This window comes from Aplidium turbinatum, chromosome 11, assembly GCF_918807975.1.
Source record: "Aplidium turbinatum chromosome 11, kaAplTurb1.1, whole genome shotgun sequence".
NCBI lineage: Eukaryota > Metazoa > Chordata > Ascidiacea > Aplousobranchia > Polyclinidae > Aplidium > Aplidium turbinatum.
Window position 1 is genome coordinate 12,821,526 of NC_137482.1, and position 12,186 is coordinate 12,833,711.

General features: G+C 37.9%; 1 protein-coding gene across 1 annotated transcript; it reads left to right on the plus strand.

Annotated features, from left to right (window-relative positions):
- Positions 1-9,830: 9,830 nt before the first annotated feature.
- LOC145779213 (uncharacterized) lies at positions 9,831-11,105 on the plus strand. The gene is made up of 2 exons (XM_082590749.1): positions 9,831-10,121; positions 10,251-11,105. Exons 1-2 carry the CDS (start codon positions 10,001-10,003, stop codon positions 10,787-10,789), a joined length of 660 nt encoding a protein of 219 aa, XP_082446875.1. The 5' UTR covers positions 9,831-10,000; the 3' UTR covers positions 10,790-11,105.
- Positions 11,106-12,186: the final 1,081 nt, after the last annotated feature.

A 12,186-nucleotide genomic window follows, 5' to 3' on the forward strand; every position in this document is an offset into this window, starting at 1 on the left:
GTATGGTCCAATGTCATTCCTGGGATGATGTCTGCATATTACATATCGCTCAATGAGGTCCAAACACATTCTTGGAGAGCTTGTGTGAAAAGATATTTTTATCCATGTTACAATTGAGCAATTGAGCATATTATATAAATTCCATAAACCAACTTAGACTTCAAAAGGTCATCCTATGTTTTCTTACTGTACTTTGTTGGGGCATCTTTAAATGTCGTAAACCTTGTACAACAGTTGAATCGATAGCTATGAGGTTTTCTTAGCCTGCATAGAATAGATAAGCTAGGCTGTATTGTTGTTTGTAAAAGACTCCTATTGAGGCAGCATTGAGGTTTTCTAAGCCTGCATAGAATGGGCATGCTAGGGTCCAGTTATGATAGTAAAACGCTACTCTGGGGCAGTTAGAATTTTTTTATAGAATAAAAGTAATAAAGCTAAAGTTATGCTTGAGAGCGTAGGTAAAAAAACTTCATACTATCAATTCAACTGCACAAGGTTTGCTAAGTTTGCGACATTAAAATATGCCCTGGGAACATCGTGAATGTGGGGTGGTAGAAGGATAGACCTTCGGCCCCAGAGGCACACAACGACGACGATTTAAAGATGCCCCCTTGTTAGAAGTTTCAAACTTCTAAACGACAGGAAATGGGATGGAAAATGGAATGGAAGGCACATTTTGGGATATAAGATGGAAAATGTCAAAGATGGAAATCAAAAGAATGTCGATTAGGAATTAGGATGATTGAATGGGAGACCATCTTCCATTATTAAGTTTGCACTGCCACATCAAGACATACCAAAGTTGTAAAATAAATTGAGTAAAACTTTCTGTTTGATTAGCCTACGTTTTTTAAACAGAAATATGTCAATTTTTTTGTATTGAACCAACGCGGCTGTTGGCGGACCATTGTTTAAGTGAAGCCGACAATATTCACACTCTGTATGTAAGTATGACAAATATGACATACGGTACTTTCACTTAAGCTTAGACCATTTAACTGCATTACATGGTAGAACATCGCTCTTAAATGATTCTATTTCTGTGAACACTTAAACAATTAATCAAAGAGTAAGAAACAATGACATTATGTGGCAGCATGCAAAGTGCTTTGAAAACTAAAACTGTGATAATAAAAATGAATCAATTGATCAAGTTTATTTTAGTATAGCTGCACATACCCAGGCCTCGAAATTCGTTTTTGTTGACGGTGGACAAACGTGTCCGGTCTGAGCAGCTATCTCGGTGGACAAATGAAGTCTCACGGCGGACACACCAGTTTCAGCCTCGATCACCGTGTTTATTGTTTAATCACTTTATCTTTTTGCTTAATCACGTCATAGCTTTAAATTTAATTTTTTTTTAACTTTACATAAAATTTAAGCGATAGAAGAGCAAGTAAGTCGCTGCTTCCTGTCGTCTGTTGTATCGCATCTGTGGTCGCAATGTACTGTATGTTATTGCAATGGGCGCAAATAAAAACACGATTATTATAAGTAAGCTTACATAATGTGGTATTTACGTCTTGACAACGTCTGAGATTTGTGTTTGGTAGTTACGTCATCTGCTGCTTGATTAAGCGCGATGCCTCTGGCACCGCAAGCAACCTTTCCTTTCAACTGCTTTGCCAGAGCGTCGCAGTCTTACCGGTATGTTTGAAACTATATGTTACAGTAGAAGTTTGTGTTGTAAGCCTACTACGTTACCTATTGCTACCGTATTAGTTTGTCTTTAGTTCTTATTGTTTTGTGTTTCTATATTTCAGTGAATAAAAGCCTCAATTGGTTATTAAATGTTTCATCACACATACGGTAACACATACTATACAGTATCAGACAGCAATCACCGCGAAACGAAACAAAAAAGGAGCCACTCTTACGCTACCTCAACCTGTAAAAAAATTGTTGATGATATACCTGCAAGCATCGAAAAAACATACAATTCTCTACCCCTGATGTTTCACATAAATTGACAGAACACAAAATAATAGCTACGGTACCGTACTCTAACACATTCTATCTCGATGTGCTCCCTGCATAACAAGTGTTGAAGTTGCACGAAAACAGGACCACATACTCTTCGAGGGCTGTGCAGTCGGAGTCGTAAAGTTGGCAGGATTTTGGCATGTCCGGAGTTGGCCAGTTACAAACCAAGAATGCAAATTTGTATCTTTTTGCCCGACTCCACAGCCCTGGATTCTTCTTGTACCGTATTTGTAGGATAGCTTCTAATACCAAATGGAACGTACTAATCCTCAGAAAAATATTGCTGTAAAAACTTTAGCTTAAAATTAGTTACAAAATTTGCAGATGGAATGGAAGAAAATCTCAGGATGGAAAATGGAAAAAAAAAACGTCTTCCAGTTCCATTCCATACCCTCACCCTGCCAAACGGAATGATAAAAAAGTTGCTGTAGAAATCAGCGTTGCCAGATTTTCTTTGTCAGTCGAGCTGAACTATCAAACGAACTCAAAGCCAACTGATTGATTGATCTTTATCCTCGAACTTGGAAAGCTTCTTAAGAGCTTAATCTTGGCGGTTCTCAATGCTTGATGAAAGTACCACAGCTCCAATTTATAATGCTTAATAACTTCTCAAGTTAAGTTACTATTAGTATTCTGGTTCAGTTTTCAGGGGTGCGCTTAAGCAACGCATTTCAGGACTGCTCTCCATTCAGCGGCACCTAGTAAATGGAATAATTTCCCGGCAATAAGACTTCAACAATCAAAAAACTTCACTCTGCTATTCTCGGTAACCGGCCCTGCGTCAAGAGCCTCTACATGTATGCCAAACTATCTGGAATAACCTGTCAAGGCTTTGTCAGTCCGAGAATAAAGATTCAAAACCAACCAACCAATAGATCAACTTACAAATTACTTCTAAATCGTTTTTGCCTATCTTGAAAGGCTCTGTTGAAACGCTATAGTATTTATTGTCAAACCTCTTATTGGTTGAATCCAAAGGTAGGCACTTTAACATTACCCACTCGTCGAAGAGTGCCTGCTTTTCAATGTGAAATTGCTTTGTGTTTTGATCACAATTTTCCTTATAAACTCAATTGATTGCAGTCATTAAGATAGCTTAATTGGTTGCCCCGATAGCTTAATTGGTTAGCGCGTCACTTCTGGAACGAAAAAGCTTCAAGATCAATAGCGGCGCTGGTTCGACTCTCGGGGTGTGCGCTTGAGCAACGCACGCTAAGGACTGCTCTCCATTCAGCAGCATCTAATGGATGGAATAATTCCCTGGCAACAAGACTTCAACAATCGGAAACTTCACTCTGTCAATCTCGGTGACCGGGCCTGCGTCAGTGATTCAAAGCCTCTACAAGTATGCGAAACTCCCAGGATTAAGCTCTGCAAGAAGCTTTCCCAGTCCGAGGATAAAGATTCAATCAATCAATCAATCAATCAATCAATCAATCCTTCTTGCACTCAGTTCAGTTGCAGAAGAAAAAATAGTATTAGCTGAGGGTGGGAATCGAACCCACGAAATCAAAATTACTACTCCTCTGCCCTAACCATTAGGCAACAATAGTAGTGGCGAAGCATTCAGTTAAATTTCTTTGTATCAAATTTTTTCGATCAGAATATCACGTGTCGAGTCACATGACTGAAATCAGCTGAATCGCGAGTACGCTTTTTCGACGAGTGGGTGAAGTTAAAGTGCCTACCGAATCCAAAACCTACAAGTTAAATCTTGAAAGACGTTGTTCCGGTCGGTCTACCAGTTTGTCACAAGTCAGTCAAAAGTTGGCCTACGTTTCTAGTCGATTTTACATCCATCCCTCAAGTTTCAGAGCGTCTGATTAAGCATTTCATTCGCTGCACCGTTTGAGTCTATGTTCTTCCTGGCCCGGACACAGACTTTAACTTAGCTCGATACATGAACAATTGATTTACCGTGGCTCACATTCACACTACTTTCATAATTTTAGGCGATGGACTGTCCTTGTGACTTTCACTGTAATCGTAGGCTGCTGTGCTTAGGTTTATCATCGCTCTCACTAACTGTAGGCAGGGAGGCTATAATTTTTGTTGTAAGCTACAGAATAGCCTTCTTTTTGACCAGATGTCCGTTGCACGAGACCTCTGCTTTGCCCGATCGTCAGAGCCGATCTTCTGTTCACCATGTTTACCGGTTCATTCTAGTCATTGCTGTGTCATAATGCTGCTTCTTGTTTGTAGGTACGGTAGCCTATAGGCTATATGCTTTTTTTCGCATCATGTTTTGCCAGATATCTTCATCCTAAACCAAACGGCTTGCCCCGTTTGACTTTTTGCTCGGGTGTCTGTGGCGCCTACGGCTTTTCTTATGTTTTATTGCGTCTTATTGCCGTTGTGAAACCTGTGTTTGTTAGGAATCTGAAACGCTGGCTAGAATTTGTATAATTGGATTGGGGTAGAAGTGTTGTTTAAAATTTAAGTTAGCCTACCATTTTAAAACTTTTTTGTTCACAACCACAGAAGAATTTCAATAATTTATTTTTTGAAAATTTTACCTGACGTGCCCCACCTTCACTGATAACACTTGCACTTCATAATCACTGTTCATAACCTATCTCGATTCACATTGAAATTTATCAATTTAATTATTATTAACGTAGCCTAATTAACTAGGCTACTTGAGTGAGCAGTGTTTAGCCTACTTCGAAATATTGCATAATTTTTTTTAGTTTTTTTTTTAGACACAAAAAAACTTTTCACTTTCTTAATCCCCAACTATGGGCTGCTCGCCCAATCTTGCCGAGATGAACGAAATGTAGTTGAGCGAGCAAAAAATTTTACAGAACTGAAAAAAAACTGTAAAATTACAAGCTGAAAAACGCTGCAAGAACTAAATACAAGTGGACCCCTAATTAGAGGTAGGCTTTCCAGTCGAGGGTTTGGAAAGCAGTAAAGCTTCTGTAGCATGTTTTATTTTTTAAACAGTCAAAAACATTAGACAGACTAAAATGAGTGGGTCCCGAATTAACTGTAGGCCTACCCCTCCCCGGCAGGGGGATACGGGGGGCGGTTAACACGGCCCTGCCTAGCCGTAAACTTCTAGTAGGCCTATACCGCGCTGGCTGCGGCGGAACGTTCAATTAATTTTCTTTCAATCAGAACTGTTTGCCTTTTTTCTTTGTTCTACCTCTAACTTTTGATTGATTAAAACGCGCTATTCTACATATAGCCTACTTTTGATTGGTTGATTGCTTTGAAGCTTTACTGGCTCTTACAAAAGTAGTTATATTAAAGTAGCTACCGTCAGATATCACAATCAGGTTCTATGAATCCTGATTCCATCTCAAATGTTTTCACCGAAAATCCGGAATAGATTACCGTAATTCATTAATTTATTGTGGTTGAGTAGGTTAAGCAGTATTTTAACTTTGAAGGGGGAGATTCGGGTAAGTTGGCCCAACAAAATGTAAAATTGAATTTGTGAGCTAATAACAAAACATAGGCTATGTCAAAGCGAATGCTATTGAAGAATAGAGACTTCATCACTCTAGAAGTGGACGTATTCTTGCATCAAACCAACATTCTTTTGGTATGTAATTTTTCAAGTTTTCCGAAAAAATTAAAATGGGCCGTCTTGCCCGCCTGTGCAGGTAATTTGGCTCACCATGGAAGGTAAGTTGGCCACGAGGCCAACATGTCCATCTCTTGGTATATTAAACAGCAGAAAAGCTCTTTCTCCTCAAACTCTGCTTCATACACCTGCTGAGACACATTTCCGCGATTGGTTTTCTTGATCTAATTACTTACCATTATTTTATTATTACAATATGGGTTAGGAATAAGTTGTCGTAATCTATGGCATAAAGACGATGTTAGGAAGTGAATTATTGTTATTGGTTGCTTAATGCTGATGTAGGCTAAAGCCAGGTTTTACTTACTTTGGATACTTGATACTTCAATCTTGCTAAAATAAGTCATCGTATTAATTAGTCTATTAATTATCATTCTATATAATATCTCATGAAGGCAAGTTGGCCATGGTGGCCAACGTACCCACCCACGAAATGGGCCAATTTCCCTGCATGGCAGCCATATTGTAAAAACTAAAATTTATGTCAAACTATTGGGCTTCTAACAACGGCTTCACCGTCAAAGTGAGCCTTAATAACCACTCTAGCGCTGCACTCACTAAATAATAACCTTTCTTATATAGTAAGAAAAAACTCACTCGACATCTAAAAAATTCTAAAATCCAAAAAAATTAAAAATCATAATTTTTCATACAAAAATCGTGCTCACATGTTTATACTGCTTGCTAGAGCTTCCCAACCTGGTAATAAGCATTTTGTCGGTATGAGTATGATACGTCACAATAACTATTGCACTTAAAAAATTATTTAGAGTGGGCCAACTTACCTGAGTCTCCCCTACCGGTATTGTGTTTATTAGGTTTTGGGTAAGAGTTGAAACCGATCAAGGAAACAGTGAAGGTTCAATAGAACGTCGGGGCATATCATTGCACAGTCAGTGGAGTTGAAAGGTAATTGGAACGCAGGACGTTGAGCAGGGAATTGAGAGTTGTCTTCCAAAAAACTTTTCTTAATTTGATAATAAAGGTTCCCAATATTAATCAGATTTGTTGTATTCTTCATTGGTATCAGTCAACGCACAAGTAGGCCTAGGCCTAGCCGCCTAGACTAAATAAATTATTTTTTGCAATATTCATCTTTGTTATGAATTTTTCAAATCGATAAACATGTACCACATAAAATATAAATCATATAACATGAAAATCACATAATTAATTACCAGAAGCTTAATACTGGTCAAATTTTCGTGTAACTCCGAAACGAAACTAGCCTAATAAGCAAAAAATCTGTTCAGCTGGCAAGTTTAGTTGCAAATATTCTCGTGGTGACGCAAGAGAGCTTTCTGCTGTGTGCACGAATAAAAGTGAAACCCAAACAAAGGTTGACTTCGAGACAGAGGTGGAGGACAAATGTATGAAAATGAGCTTGTAAAAGACACAATATCTCAAACTTTAGATGTCAACAAAAGATAGGTCTAATGATGAAGAAAATTTGGGAAAAATACACATACAAAAGTGAATAAGGTATTCCGATACCTTAGTCCGCCAGTTCGTGTGAACGAAACAAAGTGCCATAAATGAGGTGATAATGAGATACCAAGCTGGCTGGGAGGATAAAAGAATATGACAGGAGTCATGTGTGACAAAAAGGTGCCACAAGATTTTAAGAGACAGTTTTATAAAACAGCGGTACCGCAGCCTAAGTCCAGCATTATTGAATGGGATGCACACAGAAGCCTTGAAGAAGACACGGGAAGGAAAAATGCAAGTAGTTGAGAAAATGTTGCAATGGTCTCTAGGGTCGACGAAGCAGGACCGAGTAAGAGCTAAAATTATCAGAAAGCAACTGCAAGTCGGAGAGCTGATAAATAAATTGAGTCTTAAATGGTTAGGACACGTACCGGTAGTAAGAGGAAACGTATAGGTTATACTGTAAGCTGTACAGTATGTCACAGTTTCAAGTTGACAAACGAAAGTGAAGAAGGCCAAAAAGAAGATGGGAAGATTGTGCAACCTACTAGCAAAAGATTTTTAAACACAAATTAAATTTTGGCAAACTATGAGACCAGAATGAAACTATACAGCAGGGTTACTCAAGTAATCTTAACAAAATAAATTCAGACCTATTGGGCGTTTTGCAATGTAGCCAATAGGCTACAGTACTGTTTTTTGTCAATGTTGTTTAACAGCGCTAACTACTACAATTTTCACAATACGTTGCATGACGCTAGCAGGAAGCAAATTGAATGGTCGGATATCGTGCGTCTCAGCTGAAAGCCAACAGCAATTCTTTTCTTGGACGTAGATTGACAGATATAGAACAATGGGTTGAAAAATGTTTAAAATACGAGTCTTTTAATAGTAGACCAACAACTCCAGAGCAGTTTATAACGTAGCAAAACAGTAGATCCGAACAGCCTTTTCGAGGTGAAATTCTCTCACAGGCAGCATGCAAGCCATCCGTACAATTTTGTAGGCGTAGCAACCTAAATTGCAACAGGCAACCTGTTTTTCTAAAGGAAAACCTATTACTGCTTAGATTTTATTGTAACGCGTTGAGTAAACAAGAAAGTTCTTTGGACACTTTTTATGTCTACTGCAGTAGCCTATTGTAGTCTAAATATATGTTTTCAGCCCACTGAGTTTACTTTCTGCAAAACATTGGTAGCCTGGCCTTTCGGCCTATTTACACAAACAAAGCAAGAGAAGTAGGAATTTCGTGAGAAAATGACGACAAATTAGTCTTGCTGTGATAATAATCAACAAAAAAGCCTACTGCAAACGCTCAATCACAGAAAATTATTTACTTATTGCGCATGACAAATTGGCAGTAGCTTTTCGTTGCCAGTAGAAGAACCCAGCGGTTCAGCACAGCCAATGTGTTATTCACATACTTAGTTTGAAACGATGCACTGCATATCAGCCTGTACATTAGTCTATCTCAAGGATAAAAAATAGTTTTTCTTATGTGAGTCTTAGTGATCAGCGGTTTTCATATAGTGATTTTTGTCGGAAGTGCGTGATATTTGGTAGGCCTACTTCATAAGCTTTGTCGTCTACGCTTGTAGAGCGCATTTTTAAACGCATTGTAGCCTATGGTGGACAATGCTTAGCTGGAAGTTGCAACGCTGTTTAAATGATGAGCAAAGTTGAGCATACTTTACGTACAAAATAATCGCAAGAGCACCGAAGAAAACTACACGAGCTGCGCTTTTAGATAGACCTATTTGGTTTAATAAACCCGAGTTATATACAGGCTAAACACATGTGACCATCGAATAAAGCGCAACTTTATTGTAAAACAAATTGCAGTTTAAGGGTTAAAGTTAGACAGTAAACCTATGACCGAATTGTGCGGAGCTGATTTCGTATGAGGCTGTTCAATTATATTAATATAACGCATATCTCATTCACTACGGTACTCCCAATATGCTGGCAAATAAAATTTTCTTTGACCTATATAACGCAAAGTGCTGATTGTGGCTTCCCGTAGGCGTCATAAGATTTCCAAACCATCCCAGACGACTTAGAAGTGACCATCAGACACTTTCAAGCTGTGTTTCAGAAAATAACAAAGGTGTGAAAATCGTCACTGGGTGACAAATTTCTTTTTTCATGCTTGGTCTTGTTAATGATTTTATTAAACCAGCACTGTCAGTTTCATACATCTCTGTATGGAGATCTTCGTAAAGGATAGAGCAGAGAAAGCGAAAAGCGTTGTGAACAATATTAACAGTCTTCATTCATACATTTTGTTTAAGGATCTGTGAAATTAGTAAACCTGTGCTTTCTAAAATTTTGCTAGTTTTAGGAATCAGTCCATTGGTAAGCAAGGATTGCCGAGCAATAGTCATGAAAGGCAGTTTCAAATAATAGTTCAGAGCTGAGCTTTAAAAAAACAAGTTATTTAAGTACGGCCAAGAAAAAAAGAATTTTGAAACAATCAAAACTTGAATAGAAAAATAATTTAGTTAGAAATGCAAATTTCCGCTACGCATTAATTCTTTCAATGATTGAGTTGAATTTGTCCTAAAGTCTAAACTGTAGCTTGAAAGCAAAGTGGTCTTAAAAGAAGGTTCGATTTAAACCAGGGGCTGAGTTCATAGAAGAACCTTCTAACTCCGATGTAATTGTCGTTGCAGTTCGTAATAAGACATTTTAAGGACGAAAACAGTTTTATACTAAATTGTTCTGCTGCTCTCTTTTGAAAATGATGTGCAGAAGCCTTTCGTGTCATATTGGGGCGCTCACAGCTTTATGAAAAGAAAAAAACGAATTCTTTAAGGGTGATTGAAACATTGTACTGTATAAATATGTACGTCACCCATTTTGAATTTTATTTCTTACATTTTGCATATTTTCCAGAAAATTTGATAGTTTACACGTTGTTCCTGCAAGTAATACAACACTGATTAGCCAGTTGCTTTTGAAACAGCTTTGCTTCGAACACTTTGTACCAAAATTGTGATGGGAAAGAAAACAGCATTGCCATCGATAAGAATCGCAGTAGTCGGGGGAACGCAAGTTGGCAAGTACTCTCTCGGCCACCAATATGCGAAGGGGTGGATAGAACCAAAAGAAAGTAATGGTGAGAAACAGAAATGATCTCAGTTAAAAATGTGAACCTTTACTATGTTGTTGTTTTTCTTCTTCTATTTTTCCAACAACAATAATCAGAGCATGATTTGTCAAACTTATCAAACTTTCTTTATTTCAGCAAGCGACGCAGCAAACTGCCCAACAAAAACTGTAACAATTGGTAAACAAAAGTTTGACGTCACCGTGGTAATTTGCAAGGAAATGGACCCAGAACAGTTGCTGGAATGCAATGGCGTCGCTTTGGTGTATTCACTTACGGACGATAACTCATTCACCTATGCAAAGACAATCGCTTTAAATGCGCTGCGTGAAAAGTTTGGAACCGTCCAGAAAAACGGTGCAAACGAGTCTCCTGCAGAATTGGCAGAAACCCCTGCAGGGTCGCCATCACAGGTCGCGCTAAGCATCCCCATGGTGATGATCGCCAACAAACTCGACCAAGCCGTTCTGCAAAGAAAGGTTGAAACAGAAACCGGTGAGGCATTGTCACGTGAGTTATATTGCGCTGGATTTTTTGAGACTTCCGCTCCTTGCAACACAGATGTGCCCAAAGCGTTCCAGTGCTTGTTGACTGAAGTTATGAACAAAAGAAACTCGTGTGTTGAAGTCACTGAGAAACAGATAAAGACAACAAAAGCCTGTTGCGTGATTTCTTGAACAGACACGATTTTTTTTATTGTTTGTGAGAATTTCACTGAAAATCCTGTCAGCATGATGACTGGACAAAGACCTAATAACCTAAATTCAATTTGAGTTACCAATTGCTATTGTTTCTTCACTAATTAAGTAATTATACTACCACAACGGGGCGTCAAGATCAGGAAATCTCCAAGGTCTCCATCTGCAAATTAAACTCCATGTGATTGTGTGAACCCAGTGACCCTACATCTGAACCAATTAGTAATAACTGGTGTAGATTGCAATGGTTTTCGTCAAGTGTATTTTTTACGTTTTGTAAGAATAAAAGAAAATCTAAGAACATCAGTGACAATTTTTAGTTTGTCTCTAGATTGAAAAGACATAAGCATACGAAGCCGAGTAATGTGATCAAGTTTAACATCTTCAAGTTTATTACATTTACATAAAACTACGCAACAAATTAAGTATCGAACGTTTTCGACATCACAAGATGTCCTCTTCAGGAATAACATATATACAATTTTACTACATCTGAATAAAATACAATGGTTATTATAACTATAAACAGAAAAAAAAACTGCACAGTACTTCTGACTAGCTCAAACTCATTGATATAGGCTCTGCGAGAATCAAAGGTAACTGCATCAAAAGGTGTTGAACAGATCACATGATGTGGTAGAAAGGCAAAGTGCGAAGAAAAAAACTAATTTTAAAATACAGAGAGCAAGAAAGATGAGCCGCAAGCATACAATTGTCTGTTCAAAGGTAGATTGTTACGTTTTATGTACAGGGCTTCTAAGATTTTAGTTTGATACTCAGACCTGCCTCTGGATATGATGTCAAATTGTTTGATTTTTTTTTTATACAATAACCATTGTATTTTATTCAGATGTAGTAAAATTGTATATTATTCCTGAAGAGGACATCTTGTGATGTCGAAAACGTTCGATACTTAATTTGTTGCGTAGTTTTATGTTTATGTAAATGTAATAAACTTGAAGATGTTAAACTTGATCACGTTGCTCGGCTTGCTTCGTATGCCTATGGTTCAACAAGACAAACTCTCTACCGAAGCTCTATGAAAAGACATAAATTCTACAATAGTCGTAAACACGAACACTGGTTAAGGTAATATGTTAACAGTGCAGTTACATCTTGCAAGTTTCACCACTGGCACAATTGAAGGCTGCAGTTGTAAAGTATCCAAGCAATTTTTAATTAATTTGAAGCTATTATGAGAATCTTCGTCAGATACTAACTAAACCTAATTGCGAGTTTTCGGATTGCAAGAAACTGCTTGTCTACGTTTAAATGATACAAGCATATCACGAGAAGGCAAGTTTTCTGCTGTTGCAGAATCCTTGAAGGCGTTTTTCTTAAAACTTTACATTTTGTAACTTAGACCATTTTAAAAC

Excerpts from the sequence above, each read along its gene's own strand:
- LOC145779213 (XM_082590749.1), top strand. The coding sequence starts at position 10,001 with ATGGGAAAGAAAACAGCATTGCCATCGATAAGAATCGCAGTAGTCGGG. Across the intron at positions 10,122-10,250 it reads AGAACCAAAAGAAAGTAATG|CAAGCGACGCAGCAAACTGC; the intron begins GTGAGAAACAGA and ends TCTTTATTTCAG.